This window comes from Pleurotus ostreatus (genome assembly GCF_014466165.1).
Source record: "Pleurotus ostreatus strain PC9 chromosome Unknown scaffold_1, whole genome shotgun sequence".
NCBI lineage: Eukaryota > Fungi > Basidiomycota > Agaricomycetes > Agaricales > Pleurotaceae > Pleurotus > Pleurotus ostreatus.
Window position 1 is genome coordinate 4257037 of NW_023503156.1, and position 17914 is coordinate 4274950.

General features: G+C 51.4%; 8 protein-coding genes across 8 annotated transcripts; 6 read left to right on the forward strand and 2 right to left on the reverse strand.

The window, feature by feature from the left end:
* Positions 1-1520: 1520 nt before the first annotated feature.
* Positions 1521-1943, forward strand: PC9H_001562 (uncharacterized protein; the record flags this gene model as incomplete). Its single annotated transcript, XM_036771212.1, has 1 exon — positions 1521-1943. The coding sequence occupies one exon, from the start codon at positions 1521-1523 to the stop codon at positions 1941-1943; it is 423 nt and encodes a 140-aa protein (XP_036637057.1).
* Positions 1944-2305: 362 nt separating this feature from the next.
* On the reverse strand, positions 2306-2764 carry PC9H_001563 (uncharacterized protein; the record flags this gene model as incomplete). Its single annotated transcript, XM_036771213.1, has 3 exons — positions 2306-2352; positions 2415-2452; positions 2505-2764. 3 exons carry the CDS (start codon positions 2762-2764, stop codon positions 2306-2308), a joined length of 345 nt encoding a protein of 114 aa, XP_036637058.1.
* Positions 2765-5031: 2267 nt separating this feature from the next.
* On the forward strand, positions 5032-7109 carry PC9H_001564 (uncharacterized protein; the record flags this gene model as incomplete). The annotated part of the gene is made up of 3 exons (XM_036771214.1): positions 5032-5144; positions 5455-5954; positions 6007-7109. The coding sequence occupies 3 exons, from the start codon at positions 5032-5034 to the stop codon at positions 7107-7109; spliced, it is 1716 nt and encodes a 571-aa protein (XP_036637059.1).
* A 170-nt stretch (positions 7110-7279) lies between these two features.
* Positions 7280-8421, reverse strand: CDC4_2 (SCF ubiquitin ligase complex subunit cdc4; the record flags this gene model as incomplete). The annotated part of the gene is made up of 2 exons (XM_036771215.1): positions 7280-7737; positions 7791-8421. The coding sequence occupies 2 exons, from the start codon at positions 8419-8421 to the stop codon at positions 7280-7282; spliced, it is 1089 nt and encodes a 362-aa protein (XP_036637060.1).
* Positions 8422-8977: 556 nt separating this feature from the next.
* PC9H_001566 (uncharacterized protein) lies at positions 8978-11910 on the forward strand (the record flags this gene model as incomplete). Its single annotated transcript, XM_036771216.1, has 7 exons — positions 8978-9026; positions 9080-9148; positions 9205-9996; positions 10050-10388; positions 10444-10617; positions 10670-10684; positions 11099-11910. 7 exons carry the CDS (start codon positions 8978-8980, stop codon positions 11908-11910), a joined length of 2250 nt encoding a protein of 749 aa, XP_036637061.1.
* Positions 11911-12555: 645 nt separating this feature from the next.
* On the forward strand, positions 12556-14263 carry PC9H_001567 (uncharacterized protein; the record flags this gene model as incomplete). Its single annotated transcript, XM_036771217.1, has 4 exons — positions 12556-12847; positions 13115-13483; positions 13545-13712; positions 13767-14263. 4 exons carry the CDS (start codon positions 12556-12558, stop codon positions 14261-14263), a joined length of 1326 nt encoding a protein of 441 aa, XP_036637062.1.
* A 447-nt stretch (positions 14264-14710) lies between these two features.
* Positions 14711-15568, forward strand: PC9H_001568 (uncharacterized protein; the record flags this gene model as incomplete). The annotated part of the gene is made up of 3 exons (XM_036771218.1): positions 14711-14948; positions 14999-15189; positions 15248-15568. 3 exons carry the CDS (start codon positions 14711-14713, stop codon positions 15566-15568), a joined length of 750 nt encoding a protein of 249 aa, XP_036637063.1.
* A 1443-nt stretch (positions 15569-17011) lies between these two features.
* On the forward strand, positions 17012-17881 carry PC9H_001569 (uncharacterized protein; the record flags this gene model as incomplete). Its single annotated transcript, XM_036771219.1, has 3 exons — positions 17012-17255; positions 17307-17497; positions 17561-17881. 3 exons carry the CDS (start codon positions 17012-17014, stop codon positions 17879-17881), a joined length of 756 nt encoding a protein of 251 aa, XP_036637064.1.
* Between the last annotated feature and the right edge of the window lie 33 nt (positions 17882-17914).

The window sequence follows — 17914 nt, forward strand, 5'->3', positions numbered from 1 at the left end:
GTGTCCCCTTACAATAACCAATCACATCAACAAGTGCCAATAACGAAATAACAACTTTAGATGACCTATCATTCAGCGGGACTTACACAAGAACAACACCGCCTATTGATCTATGGGGTATCTCGGCTAGCTATACCTCTGTCTCAAGGGGGTCAATAGGTTTGCAACCTCAGTCTTGAGCGTAATCGGGTGTTTAATGTGCTGGGGATTGTGTTGGCTGACAGATAAACTGAGTTTAGCCCTTGAGTACTAGTTTAAGACCACCGACTATGCTTGCGCTTCGGCGTGAAGCGTTACTGACCCAGCAAGTAACACTTACGTTTGGGTTTACCACTAGAACTAGGAGCCTATAAACACGTGACAAGCACTCACGTGATCCTGTGCAAGTCAAGTCGGCCCGGTGCACAAACCAAGCTCTTCGACACTACTCAGGCCCTGTTCAGGATCCCCAACTACTAGTTGGGGGTCGATTTAGTAAAATCACAACTAGCGAGACAAATCGTGTAATTCTCGGCGCTACATTTAGTCTAGGGCGCTACAACTAGATGATGTGACAGGAATCATGTGATGCCCCTTTAAAAGCCCCTGATAGGGGTAATCAGATAGCGTTCAACCAGTTTTGAACAGTAAAACCGTGCTTCCGTCCATCATGGTTATCTTTCCCATTCCAAAGAAGGTCAAGAAGCCAGCAGCAACTGCAGCAAATCCGACGAGCTATAGGCCTGGCTATCTCATATACTGCCAGTGCTGGGTCTGGAGATAGAATCCTGATGCATACATCAATTCTAACTGGTCAAAAGTAGATCAATGGACTCCTTTGGACGTGTCGCCGAGAGAACAAGTGTGAAAACGCGTCGTGCAAGCTGATATGCGTGAAACGAGGAAGACGAGAAGCTGACAGAGTCACGCGTGACATGTTACTTAGTTGGTTCACACGTAGTTAGAGTGGCTACCGAACACCTTCCCCCAACTAGTTTAGCCATAAATCGGTTCTTATTATCCCAACTACATTCTCGCGGGCAACAACTACTAGTTGTGATCTTCCTGGGGATCCTGAACGGGGCCTCAGTCTTTGCCTCCTCCTCCTAGTCCCCCCTTGAGTTCTTTCGCTGGTCGCTGCCGGACCATACTGGCAACAGAGATCGTCTCTCACGATCATAATTTATGATGCCTCACATGAGTTATGGACATCCACACGCGAGGGGTGAATTGGCCGACTGTGCGGCCCTGGGCACGGGCTTGTGCCACAATTATCTACTGGTTTCAAGCACATTCCAGCGGCAATAATTCACCGAAATCTCGCTCATATACATTTACTCGATCCTCTGAGCGCCGATAAACATCCAAAGCGCAGCCCGGCCTGTCCATTCCTGTGCGTATTTTGTGTACGGGGAAAAATCGACGGCTTTCATGGCCTTCGAATATTGGACAGCGCGGTATATAAAGAGACTGGGTCTGTTCCATGATTCAACAGCTCAGAGCAACAGCAGCTTGTATCTCGCTAAACACTGCCCACCACAATGAAGCTTACCTCTGCTCTTTCTTACGTCACCCTCTTTGTCGCCCCCCTCGCTACGGCTGTCACGGTCTCCTTCGACGAAACATACGACGATGCTGGGGGTTCTCTGACCTCTGTCGCATGCTCCGACGGTAATCATGGCCTGATCACCCTTCTAAAAGTGGAAAATTTTGGGCAACTACCGAACTTCCCATTCATCGGAGGGGCGGCAGCCGTTTCTGGCTGGAATTCTCCACAATGCGGAACCTGTTGGGAACTTTCGTACAACGGCAGGAAGATCAACATCCTGGCTATTGATCATACCGATGACGGTTTCAACATCGCCCTGCCTGCGATGAACGCGCTGACGAATGGACAGGCTGTTCAACTTGGAAGAGTTGACGCCGCTGTACGGCAGGTTGACTCATCTGTGTGCGGACTCTGAGTGAGTCCATTATCTGGAGCTTTGGCGCGAACCTGATCTCCAATATTGATGATGCATTTCCAGACAACTTTGTTAGATGGACCCTGAAGATATATAGTGTCTCATAGAATGGACTTCGTTTTATAATGCACTCTATCGGACAAGAGGGCACCACAATGTAGTGTTCGACTTGTCGTTGGTCATATTTGTTTATACCATAGCAGTCATTGACCATCCTCACGTAACGGATCACCCATAATGCAACATCGTGTATCATGTCATTCTTTGAGACCGCATCAAACATAGGCATGGTAATGGTGTACGTATGGACTTGTCGAACCCAGTTTGCTATCTCAGCGAGTAGCCTGTGCTTTTGTGTACGATCAAAGGCTGATGTCAACAGGGATGCACCCCAGCGCAACAATTCCGTCTATTATGACACAATGTTAGTCCAGCCCCACTCCGCGAGTGTTCATGAATATGGAGTCTCACTGTATTTGTTATCCTCGCAGCAGAGAGTCTGGGAAGAGCTGTGTCTGACATCAGCAACAATTCTACATAATACTCAACTGGCATGCTCACCAACTGGCACCTCCAGCACCAATGACGGTGATGGGGCTGCAGGAGACGCCAATCAAGGCATTGATATCTGGAACCACGATGCCGAGGAGAGCAAGCTCCTTAGCGATATTTCCGTCCTTGGCGGTGCCGCTGCTGTTACAGCAGTTAACAGGGCCAGTAGAGCACGAGCTGGCCGGCTCAGTCCGACGCATCACCGCCGGAGTGGCGACCGCAAGAGTTGTGAGAGCAGTAGCGACGAGGATGGGTTGTTTGAATAACATGGTTGAGTGTTCAGTGTGTAGCTTTGTTTAGTCGACTGAGGTTGACTGCTGAATCCTCGACGAGGGGCTAGGGCTTTTATATGTTTTGCTATTCCATATTCCGACCGTTCCAGGATGGTTGATGTTTGGATGGCTGTACGCCGTTGTTTGTGGTCAACGTCAGTGCTGTGGAACCGATAGAAAAGAAGCAAGAGACCGCTATCTTCAATGGGGCGGGTGAGATGAACGTATTAATGACGACGAGAAGCAGGCCGCAAGAACCGTTATCGCGGATATTAACAGTACAGGATGATGATCTTCGACGTCAGAATGAAGGATGTTGTAGCTATGTGTGAACGTCGTACGAAAATGACGGAGGTGTGGGGGGCATATCGTTCATCTGTATTTTTTAAGCAAAGCCCTGAGTCAACCGCATAACTGCACGTCAAACAGATACAGCAGCACGGGGTTATTCCTGCCCACCTATCGTTGAGTCGCCGACACTCGTACAGAGAGGAAGACAGCTGCTGTGACCCTGCCGTAAGATGAAAGTCATTTTACCTGCAATCATTCCCAGCTCACGGCGAGTACCACGTTGTAATGATGCCAAAACTCCAATTAGGTCAATTAGGTGATTTAAGTGAATGGAACACACACCACACCTATATTTGCAACATTCGTTTACCAAAAGATGGTACCTTCGTGCGTGTCCACAGATAACCGTCGAATTGAGTGGAGCGACGCAGCATGGCAGACGGAGGCGAAGGCAGTTTGGAGCTGCCAGAAAGCGAGCTCGTATCATAGTAGCATCATATCGGGGAGGCTAATGGTCTCGTATGTTCGGTGAGAACCAAGTGATCCCCGTTACTGCTCATGAACCTTATGAATATGCCGTTGATGACTTCGAATATTGACGGATCCGCTCCATCCGTGGCAACGATGTGCGTGTTCCTTCACGTATAGGGATGCGCAAAATGGAGCATAGAAGTCCTGTGGAGCGATATTAGCAACACAGAACATGGGAGTGATAGATAATAGTGGCTGTCCCGAAGCGAATGACGGGCTAGACGCGCCGATTCTTTTGATGAGATGTCGTCAGAAGGGAGAGTTCAGGTAGAAGGTAGAAGGGGTGACTGGGATGGTCGGGCTTCTGACTATTTGCTAGCACGTAAGGGTGTTCGTATACACGATGAAGCTACGGCCTTCTGGACAACTGGCCTTTGATATGACAAAGATAGACAAGAGCCACTTGATCCGGAAGCGACACCCGTATGCATAGTAGCACTTTCGGAATGAGTACCATTGCTCCAGCGAGATGATTCCAGGGTCTAAATGTCAAGAAGAGCATGAATTCAAAGAAATTAGCTGAGCTACAGGGCGTAGAATGGTTTGAGTATTGTATAGATTTGAGTGTGGTTGGCGAACAGTGTCGAGTTTCGTTTTCGTTGTCAGATCTTGAATCCGAGGCTCCTCATACACTGCATATGTTGCTGTACCACGTCCTTGCATTTTTCGTCCGCGTCCGGGCCGTTCGCAAGAAAGCAATCATCCCTCACTGACTTGGTCTGGGGACAAGCACAACACCTGTGTTGTAGGCTTAAGTATACGACATTATCTTGCTAGCGTGCGCACGCACGGCTTCAAACCCTTCGGGTTCAGAGGATTCATCTTGGGGTCCGTTGGATCGAAAGGTCTGTCAGCGGGTTTAGTCGACGACCAGAACGCTAGCTGAACCAAGGAATTAGCCCTTGCTGCGCGCAAGTGGAAGCGCGAACCTTTTCAAACATTTTCCAACTGGCAAGGGAGCTCGTCGTTGTGAAGATGGATGTAAATGTTCAATGTCCGGCGGTACGTGACGGAGAAGGCGCCTGCATCCCGTCGTCGCCCGGATTAGTCCAAATCCCGACTCTGATCCCACTTCCAGTACTCTTCCAAGGTGTACACTTGTCAAATGCTCGAGTGCTCGAAGACTAGGAGGCCGCATTAATATTCCTAATATTCCTTTCATCTTGTGGATTTGATCGATGGGTTCCTTCAACCTTTCCTTTTTTGTGATTTCATTTCGTCCACCTGGATCTCAACGTCAAGACTCAAATGTCCCCTTCCTTCAGTTACCAGCTGGTGCCAGGTCCGGGAGTGGGCCCGGAATCGGTGGACCGAACGTCCGATTACCCGAACCTCCAGCATAAAATCTTCGGCAAAATGTCGACAACTATTTCTTTCAGCTTGCGGCTTCATTTGTGCAGGGTACAACGTATATAAATCCTGAAAACCTATCCTATCCACACATGAGATTCGCTATGTCGCTCCTGTCCCCTTTCCCCTTGTCTGTGGTTGCATGCCCTGCTCTAAATTATCGGATTTACTCGACGCAGACGTTTGATCATGGGCGGCCATTCGTGTGAGCGGGATGTTGCGGCCCGTTAGACGTTCGCCAATTCTCTGAACGTTGGATACTGAGCATCGGCCTCGTATCTTCCTTCTTTCGACTGTCATGGGGTCAGTTCAATCCTACATAAGGGCCTCAAGCGCAGACAGAAGAAGTGTTCGGTCGCTTGTATCTTTATCGCCAGCGCCATGTTGTGCGGACTGTCATTCTTCAGCAGCCGTAAGACAAACCACTCTGTTATTCTGACTTTGTACTGATTAGTTACAGTCGCTCTAGCAGTATGTGGTCTGCTAACCACCGGTGTGGTTGCCCAAAGCTTCAGCAATCCGTCGCTGTATACCGATCTAGCCGACTTGATGGTCATTCGCGTCAACGATACCTTCTATTACTCTTCATCCACTATGCACTACTCTCCTGGCGCACCCATCCTGCGATCGTACGATCTCGTCAACTGGGAATTCATTGGCCACTCCGTACCCACCTTGAGCTTTGGTGACAATGATTCTTACAATCTTGTGAACGGAAAGCGTGCATACGTCCGGGGCATCTGGGCATCCTTCTTTAACTACCGAGCCAGCACCAACACATGGTTCTGGGGTGGTTGCGTCGACTTCGACAAGACTTATATCTATACCGCTTCTTCGTCAACGGGGCCATGGACACAACGCGGCATCATCAACAAATGCTATTATGATTCCTCCCTGCTCGTGGATGACGATGGATCTCTGTACGTTGCTTACGGGAGCTCTACCATCAGCGTGGCGAAACTATCTGCGGATGGCCTTAGTGAGGTCTCAAGTCAAGTAGTGTATACTACAGACCGTGAGCACAACGACCAAAAGCTGGGGCCCTAGCTAATACTTACATCCCTCAGTTTACATCGAAGGCTCTCGCTTCTATAAAGTGAACGGCAGGTATTATATATTCGTCACTCATCCTGCGGCAGAGGAGCACGTCTTGATGTCAACTGGTGGACCAATGGCGCAATATACTATAAAACCGCTCGCCTTGAGTGTGCGTCCCCCCATAGCTGGTACGGGGAATCCCCATCAGGGCGGGCTGGTGACTACCCCTAGCGGAAACTCGTACTATATCGCCTTCATCGACTCATACCCTGCCGGGCGCGTCCCAGTTCTCGCCCCTTTGACTTGGGGTTCGGACGGCTTCCCGGTCCTGCAACTGGTCAATGGCGGTTGGGGAGCCTCTTACCCAGCTCCCATGGCCCTTCACCCCCTTCCTTCCCTCTATAGCACCGACTCTTTCTCCGGCACCAGTTTGAAACCCGAATGGGAGTGGAACCACAACCCTGACACGTCTAAATTCCGCGTCAACAATGGTCTCTTCCTCGATACAGTCACCGTAACCAACGACCTCTACGCCGCGCGAAATACATTGACGCATCGTATTCCCGGTCCGGAGTCTACGGCAACGATAGCCATCGATGTTGGTAGCATGAGAGACGGAGATCGTGCCGGGCTCGCACTCTTCCGCGACGCTTCTGCTTGGATCGGTGTCGCACGCACTGGTAGTAGCTATGCTATCTGGTTCGTCAACAACCTCACTATGGACTCCGCATGGAACACTGTTGGCAGAGGGACTACAGTCGCTACTGCCAGTGTCACGGGGGGAACAATATACCTCCGCATTAATGCGCGCGTTGCTTCGAGCAGTGATCATGTAGCTACGTTCTACTACAGTACCACCGGGTCGACCTTCACCTCTATGGGGACGTTCACCATGATCACGGCATGGCAATACTTCATGGGATACAGATTTGGACTCTTCAATTATGCCACGCTTGCGACCGGTGGTACCGTCAAGGTCAACTACTTCGATATCCAAGGGGGAATACCCAGTTCCGTGCCTATCATCACGTCTTCGAGTTCGGCGCCAACAGCTACAGGGGGAAGCGGGACTGTGGTCCAGTACGGGCAATGTGGAGGTAATGGGTACACTGGCCCCACCGGTGAGTTCTGAGTTCTTCTGTCAGCTGTCATCACTGAGTCGAATTTGCAGTTTGCCAATCCTCGTTGACTTGTCAGGTACAGAATGAATGGTACTCTCAATGTCTTTAGTATACAATACACGATATGATTCTGCATCGCCGAAGAGGGAGTTTGTAGTGTTACATTAAACATACAGTGCCTTCACGCCTTCTCCCCGAACATCCAGACATCGACATGTGTTGCACCATCCTTCGTCACTGCTACGCATTTGCTGCCCGCGTAAGCGACTTTAGAGACCAGCCTTTCCCTCCCCATTGACAGCAAGTCTGTCGTTTGGCCTGTCGTGACATTGCCGACTTGAACCAAGCCATCGCTTCCTGCGACAACTTTCTCGTCGTCTCCTTGAATACTCGTGATAGTCTGATTGTGTTCGAAGGATTGGATCACGGCCAATGTCTTAAGATCCCAAACGTGGACAAAGCGGTCGGGTGCGGCGGAAAAGAGATACGAGGGGGACAAAGCCAGAAGTCCCACAAGAGATTCGTGACGGTCAAGGACAGCTTTACAGGAACCATCCTTGAGACTCCACACCCGGATCGTCGTGTCCATTGATCCAGAGAAGACCTGCTCGTTGGAAAGATCAACAGCTACGCTGTAGACTATCGGAACAATTCAGCCACAAACGCAGCGTAGAGCGGAGCGGTTGACGCACCTTTACCAGTGTGTCCTTCCAACTTCCAAAGACATTGACCAGTGACTATGTCCCATACCCGAGCGGTGTTGTCGTAGCTTCCAGACACTGCAATACGTCCGCGGACGGATATGTCGCGAATGCTTTCCGTATGGCCGTCGAGGGTGAAACGATGGAAGGGGTTCACCGCGTCATCCTCAGCGGCCTTGAATTCATCATCCCCCGAAACTGGAAGAGTCCAAACGCGAAGGGTGTGGTCACGGCTTCCCGTCAAGATGAGGGGTTTCGCGGGTGCTTGATATCCTCCGACAGTATCGTCGGATTCTGCGATCGCTACGCAGCGGATGGTACTGTGGTGGCCTCGGAAGACGTGGGAACAGAGTCCGGTCTGTAGGTTCCAAATCCTGACCGTTCTGTCTTGCGACGCGCTGACCAACGTGTCGTGGTGAAGCGCCAAGCCCCAGACCCCGCTCTCGTGCCCTTCCAGTTTCTTCTCCAGCGTCCCGTCGTTCGTCCAAACGCAAACGGTGGTGTCATCAGAACCGGTTACAATGTGGTCATTCCACAGCAACAGCGAGGTTACGAGGCTGCTGGCATGGGCGGAGAATGTCGTGTGCGCGCTAGTTTCTGGATTCCATCCTGTGGTCGACATGCTGCTCGAAAGTGGTTTGAAGAAGAAGAAGATAGAGTCGATGTGCTAGATGCTCGAAGTCTATATACGGTTGTTATCTGTTACAGATTGCACCGCTTACAGCGCCAACCGCTTGCCTCATGGCAACACCGATGCAGCCGCATCTCAGGGAAACCCATACACTGAGTGCCGTTTTGCGAACGCACCATCGGAGCGATCACATGACAAAGAGGTGTTCAAGGTGCGCGACTTTGTTGTTGATACGTTGGAGTTCTTGGGTGTGGTTGCCTTGGGCGTCTAAGGAAAATCGCACCCGATCAGTACTTCGATCACGATCAGATCGCCGATTCAACCAAATATGGACAATGGGGTTGTTTGTCCACTGGTGCGCAGCCAAATAACCGCCCTTGTTCGACATTGTCTATTGTTCTCGATTTATCATTTCCATTATTTCGTCCACAATAGAAAGGCAACGAGGGTCCATGGCGCACATCCCCAATTCTGCTCTGCCGACGACTTTGCAGACGCAGTTTCTTCTTAAACCGCCACCACGACGTTCGTTTTCTTCGTTCTCGAAATGCTTTCGAGCCTTCTCTTCGTAATTTCTTTGCTGAGTGCGTCTGTTGGTGAGCTCTTTTCGTTGCTGCCTGTGCAGAATCGTGCTGAACCTGTGAAATAGTCGCACAATCTTCTTCGACTGTAGTTTGTATTGCTGGGCAATGCTTGCAGGGTTTGACGAACATAACGAGTGCGCTGGCTTTGTCCTAATGTTGTGGCACAGAAACTGACGATTCTGCCTGCTAGTTGGTGCAACGATTTCAGCACCTGGGGCGCCAACCAGCATTCACCTGCTGCCCGGCCAGTACACGTCTTTAACGAACCCTCAGCTCCTGCACAATCTCCTCACCGCACCGTCAGCTTCGCTCACGTCATCCCCTGGCTTTGAATCTTCGTCTTCGTCTATTTCCCTGCCTTTGAACTTGGCCCTTGAGCCGGGTCTTGCCATTTACTCTGACATACGCTTCAGCGGCCCGGCCGCTTTTTCTCAGCTCCCATCATCCTCCATCGCAAACTCCTCCGTGCCATTGGCAGCCAAATCTTTCGCCATCTCGACGAACGTTTGGGCGTCCATCCGATCCTCTTCCGAAGAACGCATTGTATTCTGGGACACTGTCCCGGATGTCACGCAACTCCCCGCGGACGCCTTAGGTTCACTTGCCCTTCTGGACCTCCAGTCTTCGGCTTGCTCCCCGCCATGTGCAGGGACGGGTGTTTGCTCTGCATCAGGCACTTGTGCTTGCCCCAGCGGATTCACTGGTTCTGCTTGTGAATCCTGCGCGCCTGGTTTCTTCGGACCGACTTGTCAGGCGTGTCCAACAGGTTGCACATCTTGCGACGAAGGGGTGTCCGGGACCGGTCGGTGCCTTACCCCTTTGCTTCCCAGTAACGCTCCCTCGACGTGCAATTGCCTCAATGGTATCTGTGGCTCAGACGGACAGTGCGCATGCAATGACGGCTGGACGAACGCAGACAACGGAACTGCGTGTGCCAAGTGTTCAGCTGGCTTCTTCCTCACAAGCACTAGCGACTGTAAAGGTGGGTATTTGAACTCACTCCACAGTGTACGTCGTGACTAACACTCCTCCTAGTCTGCCAAGCTGGCTGCACTCAATGTGCCGACGGTACAGGTGCATGTTTAACCTGCAAGACTGGTTTCACGAAAGACGCCAACGATCCAACAAAGTGCAACCCAGTGCAAACGCCTATTCCTTCCGGAGACGTGTGTCCCTTGCGCAGCTTCAATGATGGAACCAACTGTGCTCTCTGCTCGCCTTCGTGTCAATCGTGCACCGGTCCCTCGTCAAACGACTGTGCTATTTGCGTGTCTGGACAATATTTGCTTAATGGTGCCTGCGTTTCGGCAAACAGCGATGGCGTCTGCCAGGGTTCTAAAATGATCGCAGATAATAACAAATTTGAATGTGATAGTAAGTCTTCCTTTATTAGCCTTTTTTAACATACGCTAACCGGTGCTCTGACTAGCTTGCGGAGCCAAGTGTACTACCTGCAAAATTCCGAACTTCAGTATTGCGTCCACCGCTAGTCAACGTCAGTGTACCGGGTGCCTTCCCGGATTTGTGTTATCAGATGGAGAATGTGTTGCGAGTTGCCCTACTGGTTTCTTCGTTTCACCCCAGGATAACTTGACCTGCACACGTGAGGTCTCCGATTTCATTTAGCTTGTCCCAATCTAACGTGTTTTGTTCAGGGTGTGACGCCTCTTGTAGTACTTGCTCTGGTGCCGCAGACTTCTGCTTGACCTGTAGTGGTAATCAGCTGGCCTCGGATGGCAAATGCGTCTCTGCGTGCCCTTCGAACAGATTCAGCTCATCTGGCTCCTGCCTGACATGTCACCCCGATTGCCTCACCTGCTCGGGTTCTTCCTTCAACCAATGCTCCTCATGCCCACCCGAACGCCCCGTTCTCACCAATGGTCGATGCCTACCCACCTGCAGTCGCTCCCAATTCTTCGATAAGACCACATCATCCTGTATCTCGTGCGATTCCAGCTGCTCAAGTTGCTCCGGCGCCGGTCCGAGCAAATGTCTAGCGTGCTCAAGTTCCACGCAGGTTCTTCAAAGAGGGACGTGTATCTCGGCGAATTGCAACGGATCATCGAACGTTATCCCTGGATTAGGCATCTGTCTCTCGGAGCTTGTGGCGGTTCCCCAGCCCAGCGGGACGAGTACCCCAGCGCCACTCCCGTCGATCACTGGGCTCACCAACCCAACTGTGATCGAAAACGAGACGAGAAGGCCTCTAGAGTGGTGGCAGATCCTGTTGATGGCGCTGGGCTGCGCGTTCATCTTCGTCCTTGTGCTGATGCTGTGGAGACGTCATGCGCGCAAACAGCGAGCGAAGCGCACAGCGATGTTCGCGCAGTCGAAAAAACTCGATGACCGAAACAGTTGGAAGTGGAGGCTCGTGAGGTTCGGGGAGAGGTTATTCGGACACCGCCCCAGCCGACGCGTAATACCAGAGAGCGAGGACATCAAGCTACTGAAGCTACGCCAGGCTGAGGAAGCGCGACGTGACCACGATCTTGAGAAGCTCATCGATTCTTATGGTGATCCGACTCCCGGTGGACCTAGTGGAGGCTCATCATCTGACCCCCATGCGAGTAGTGGGCGCCGTAGAAGCCATCTTGCCGCGAATTCTCTTTACTCGGAGGCAACGGGAATACCCCGCCGATCTCCGGACGTTCGACAGCCCGTCAAAGACTACCGTGCTTCAGCTCGCATGTCCACGAGCACCTACAGTTCGTATATGTATCGCTCGAATGGACCTCGCGTTGAGAAGGACTCAGACATACCACCTGTCCCGACTGAAGCACAGGTCTATGCCACGGCCATGAAGCCTGTGCTGGCAACATCGCCACCTGCTACGCAAGGATCGTACTGGATACAGCCGGTGGCAACTGGTTCGTCCAACAACCCCTTCCGCAAATGAACTGCACGACAACCGCTCCCCCCGGCGTTCCTTGCTATACCTGGGAGCGTAGCTGCCAAGTGCCAGCGTCTCATGTCCGGAGCATCCACATCTATCCGAACCATTATGACTATCATGGACAATTTGTGCCTCTAATATAGCCCTCATTCATTGTTACTAGTACCCTGCATATATCATAGACTGTTACAGCTCATTACTGGATTCTTACTAGCATACCATTTGATTCCGTGCAATGTATCATAGCGATTATCGCATCACGCATCACATCCCCCGGTTCGTTTCCACCATCCGGGCTTTCTAGCCTCAGACAACCAAGTTAAGGATTGATTTCAGTTACATCGTGTCGCAAGTATGCCCGGATCTGCCATTGCCTTGCATTGACTGTGGGTTCACGTGTCTCATCGTCCGTTGATTAGATATCAGCCGCCGGAGGTATTACTTTTATTTCACAGCTGTTGACTAGTCAGGGCCAGTCGCGCGTTCTTCCTGTCCTTAAAGTTATAGGTATCTTGATTCTCGGATTATTAAACCCCGGGTACAAAGGATTGCTAATTGTGCTCCCCCCATCATAGTTCACTGTGGCTCTTCACCGGGAAGGTGTTCGCCAAGCTGCAGTTCCACTTTCTTTTTCGCTTTTTGCGCACCATGCTGGTGGAACGCACCTCATACGCTTGGGCGTTCGCGGACGACATTCCCGGCTCGAGATGCGACGCAGAAGATGGTCCCTGGCCACGAGCATATCAGATTCTCGAGAACGATCAGGTCTGGCGGGAATTGAGCATGCTCGCAAAACCGCAGACCTCGTACTTTGATGGGGGATTTAGGGCGGACAGTCTGAACTTTCAGCCATGTCACAGAACGCGTACGCAGGACCGGTACGTTTCGAGGGAGCTGGATATCCATGGCAAGAAGTGGGTTTTCACTGGTGTCTTTGATGGTGAGTGTCTTTCGGTATCATCAGTGGGGGGGAACGTGAGAGACTCGGTGTTCTCGAATTCTACGCGGAGCCTGCCTTTGAATGAAAGAGGGAAGGCCGAAGAAGGAGACATGGCCTACAAGAGCACATTCGCCGCGTAATTACGTGCGCTAGAGCCATAGGGAATGGACGTTGCTGTGTGAGCCAAATGCTCTACGCCATGAATCTTTTCCAGCCATTTTCCAAAGTTGGTCGCGATGGCTCGTAGCTAACATACCAGGTTTATAGGTCATCTAGGAGATGTAACGGTGGAACACGTGTCGCACCACCTTCCTATCATCGTGTCCGAGTTTCTGACCGGTGCATTTCGACCGGGCGAGCCACAAACTTCCACGCCAGAATTCATCAGTAACCTATTCACCCGCTCAATAGAAGCTTTTGACGAGGCTATAGCCCAGGACGTTCTGGGGCTCTTCGGGGGAAGCATTGAATATCTAGCGAACTATACGGACGCTGACATCCGGCGGATAATTAACGACCATGGCCCAAACTATCGCAAGGCCAGGCTTTGTATGTACGGCACCACCGCTCTAGTCTCCCTCGTCGACCCAGAGCACACATCTCTATGGGTAGCTCAGCTAGGTGACTGTCAAGCTAGTGAGTGCCGTTGCTGTTCCATACTTGCTTTACGCGCCGATTGATGTTCGCTGGTATCAAGCGCTTGTGACGTATGACGAGAAGATGTCGACGTGGTCCGTCGAGAGATTGACGCGCGAGCAGAACGGGGGGAACGACGAGGAGATTGCGCGGGTTCGAGCGGAGCACCCTGGCGAACCTGAATGTGTTGTAGACCGCAGAGTCCTCGGCGCTCTGGCTCCATTCCGATGTCCGTCCTCCCCGCTTCTTCTCCATTCTCCACCTTGTTGACATGCCGACATAGGTCTGGGTGACATACCCTTCAAACAGCACCCAGACTTCAGCCGGCGAATTCTGTACAACCTGCTGCCAGGGTTCCACGACACTGCGCCGTGGGAGGAGTTCCTCGTGCGGAATCTGACTCCGCCGTACATCTCGTCGACGCCCGAGATCACGTATCGGCGGCTCGACTCGCTGCAGCACTCCCTGTCCGCCACGCCGACGCGATTCCTGATCCTCGCCTCCGACGGATTCGCGGATTTGTGCAAGGATGAAGTTCAGGAGGAGGAGATCGTGAGGCGGTGGGCGCACGGACTGACTGCGCTGACCGGAGGGGGGGCTACGGATGATTCGTGGACATCCGGTAAGCACGTAAGCGTACGAGGATCGAACAACATGGCGCTGCGATTGTTGCGTGAGGCACTGGGTGGGGACGACCACTTCAGTGTCTCCAGGGTTCTTACCCTTGATATGGATACCGCTTGGATCGACGACACTGCTATCATTGTGCAAACGCTCTGAATCATTGCTAACACCATCTCTTCATCTTGCTAATAGTTATTTTTGCTATCGTTTTGTTTCACGACCGTATAGTACTTGGGTTCTGCGTATTTAATGGCTAATGGGTTCCATCATGGGCATAATACTTGTATCAATACTATGTATATTCCAACGCTTCGTCTCCATGTATCATACATATCCTACCATCCATTGATAATTAATTGGCTCGTTGCAATTTATCGATGGTCAACCAGTTACCATCCTAAGACTGTTGCCCAAATAGACGCGTAGTAGTGAGGTAGCCTCTTTCCCGAGTACCTTCCCGGTCAGTACCTCCACAGTCGACATGCGTCAGGGGCTACTAGCAGCCTCCAACAGTATAAGAGCAACAATTCAAGCTAGTTGAATCAACAATTCGAGCCCCATCTCTCGTGCTCGTCTGAGAACCTCATCCTGAAGGTGCTCACCATGTCTGACGCCCCGCACTCCCACTCCCATTCTCACCATAACGACGGCCACGAGCACGAGCACAACGATGGCCATGACTTCGCCGCCGCGAATGCGAAGCACTTCAACGAGAACGTGGACAAATTTGAGGATCAACCTTTCGCGAAAGAGTTCGCCGGGAGGCAGTTCATCGCATACCTCGGCGCATACCCGTTTGACGGAGAGAAGACCGTCATGATGGACTTCGCCTGCGGAATAGGTATGCATGTCGAGTACACATGATATTCATTTTACTGATGCATAAATTAGGCATGGTCTCCAGGCAGATGGCCCCTTACGCAAAGCAGATCGTGGGGGTTGATATCAGCCAAGGCCTCGTCGACGAGTTCAACTTGCGAGTGAAGAATCAGGGGCTGACCCCTGACGAGTTGAAAGCCGTCTGTGTCCAGCTTAAGGGCGAAGAGGGCGAATTGGACAACCTGAAGTTCGATGTCATTGTCGTAAGTGACCCCTCGGACCCGAAATAATAATCCCTCACCACTGTTTCGTCTTCGCTAGTGCGGCATGGCATACCACCATATCAGCGACGTCGCAAAGACTACCCAAACTCTGGCATTCTTCCTAAAGCCCGGGGGCGTCCTCATGGTCAACGACGGGCTCAAGATGGATGTCATCCCGCCCATGTTAATGGAGATGCAGAAGAAGGCTAACTTCAAAGACGTCGTGCCTCATACACATGGATTCGAAGAGTCGGAAATTCGGAAAATCTTTGAAGACGCCGGGCTGGTCAAATTCCAATTGGATATCATGTCCAAGGCGAAACACCATACATTTCCCGGCAAGGTTTTCATTGCGAAGGGAGTCAAACCTAAGGCTTAACTCGATTCCGGCTGAACGTCCATTAATTAGTCCGTCGTCGTTGTATAGGTTCTTGTATATGTACGTGAGAGTGATATAATGTTCAAAATTACTGATGAGGAGTACGGTCAGTGTGTTCTAGCTGCTTTGATGCATCAAAGATAAACATAACATACTTGAGTATTAATCCCAAAGGACATTCTTCGTCAACTCAACAAAGGTCAAAGGACCCGTTGTTCCTGAGTAGTCGAAGGTAAATGTGCATAGACTCGCGTGGTTCCTCGGATGCCGGAGTGGAGGTACAGCGAACAACCCGCGGAGGGAGCTAAGTTGCGATTCCAGCTGGGTTGCGTCGGGTAGTTGTGGGTGCGTTGTTCCGTGCTGTCGTAACGACTCCGCCGTTGATATGGACAGCCGCCAGTTCCACTCGATTCAAAATGGCGTATTAGGCTTACGATATACCGGGACCTGAAGCTCAATAAATATACCCGACGGTGGGGCGACGCTGCCACTCTGACCTAGATGCACCTGTAGACTACGCTGGTAGGCAATCGACCGAACTTGAGTCCTTGAACCCTCGTGCGAGCGAGATGTCGTCATGACTGACTGAAGAGATCCACGAGCCAGTGCGAGTTGGCGATAGAGACGGGACCCCGTTTTCGACCGACGAGAACGGACATGCTCGCTGTCGTCGAAGTGGGCAATCCAGTAACGTTGCTCCAAGTCGCCGACGGAGGAAACATTGCGGTGCCGTGAGTCTATTATGACTCGCGGGTTATGAGTACACTCGCCGTCCCTACCATTCACTTGGCTCACTTCTCCTCGTGTTCGATGCGGTCGGTCGCAGATATATCTGTCCTGGCACACTTCCTTATTCTCTTTTTTGCATACAAAGATGGCGGAAAGTACCTCACGCGATTGGCAGTTCGTAGGCAGCTTCCCTGAGTCAGTATTCCTGGCTGGGGCGCGCAACAGGTGACGGCCCATGGGCATAATTCCTCATCTGGAAAACGGGCATGATCGCCAACCGTATACCTCGTACTTTGGAAGAGGACTTCCGTCAATGTCGCAAGGACGTAGGTCGTGTCGAAAGCACTGTATATCCGCGCCTCGTCGCCGTTTTCTGTGAGAGTCATCCTCTGTTATGACTTGTAACTCTTGAGGCTTAAGCTTGAAGTCTCTGGAGTCCGCAGTGTGCATTGTGGGCAACTGCCAACGATGTGCAGCCTGCGGGAGTGACGCCCAATAGACGCGCATGATGACTCCTTCATTTGATTATTAAGCTAAGTACCACCCCAGTCAGTACCCGAACAGTCAACATAGTCATGCATTCACTCACCTCGCTAGCATTTGTGGGACCATTAGGGGCTACAGGCAGCCAACAGTATAAGAGCCCTTGCCTCAAGTCGGCCTCTGCCCCAAACTTTCTGGTACCCATCGGACACCCTCACCATCGAGCTAGCTATGTCTGATGGCCCGCATTCTCATTCTCGCCACGGCCACGTTCACGACCACGACCACGATCACAAGCACCAAGAGGAACACGACTTCGCCGCTGCTAATGCTAAATATTTTGACGAGAATGTCCATAAATTCGAGCAGCATCCCTTTGCGAAAGAGCTTGCCAGCAGGCAGTTAACCGCGTACCTCGGCGCATACCCATTCGACGAAGAGAAGACTGTCATGATGGACTTCGCCTGTGGGATAGGTGTGTATAAGAAAGTTTCAAAGAAGTTGGCCCAACTGACGCGTAAAATAGGCATGGTGTCCAGGGAGCTTGCACCGTACACCAAGCAGATAGTAGGGATCGATATCAGCCAAGGCCTCGTCGACGAGTTCAACCTGCGAGTCAATAATCAGGGGCTTACCCCTGATGAAATGAAAGCCGTCTGCGTCCATCTCAAAGGCGTGGAAGGCGAGCTAGATAACCTGAAGTTCGATGTCATTATCGTAAGTGACCTACTCGAACACCCTTCGCCGTAAGTATGCTTGCTCACTTGAAAATGTTCTTAGTGCGGCATGGCATATCACCATATCCAAGACATTGCGGGGACTACGCAGACCCTGGCATTCTTCTTGAAGCCTGGGGGCGTTCTCCTGGTCAACGACATGCTCGATGTCGACGATATCACAGACAACTTCAAAGATTTGAAGAAACAGGCTGACTTCGAACACGTCGTCGCTCATAAACATGGATTTGACGAGCCAACGATTCGAAAAGTCTTCGAAGATGCTGGCCTCGTCAAATTTGAGTTGAATATCATAGCTAAGGCCAAGTACCATAAATTCCCTACCAAGATATTCATCGCGAAGGGCACCAAACCTGAGGCTTAAGCACTTTCGCTATATATACGTAGTGGTGCCGAT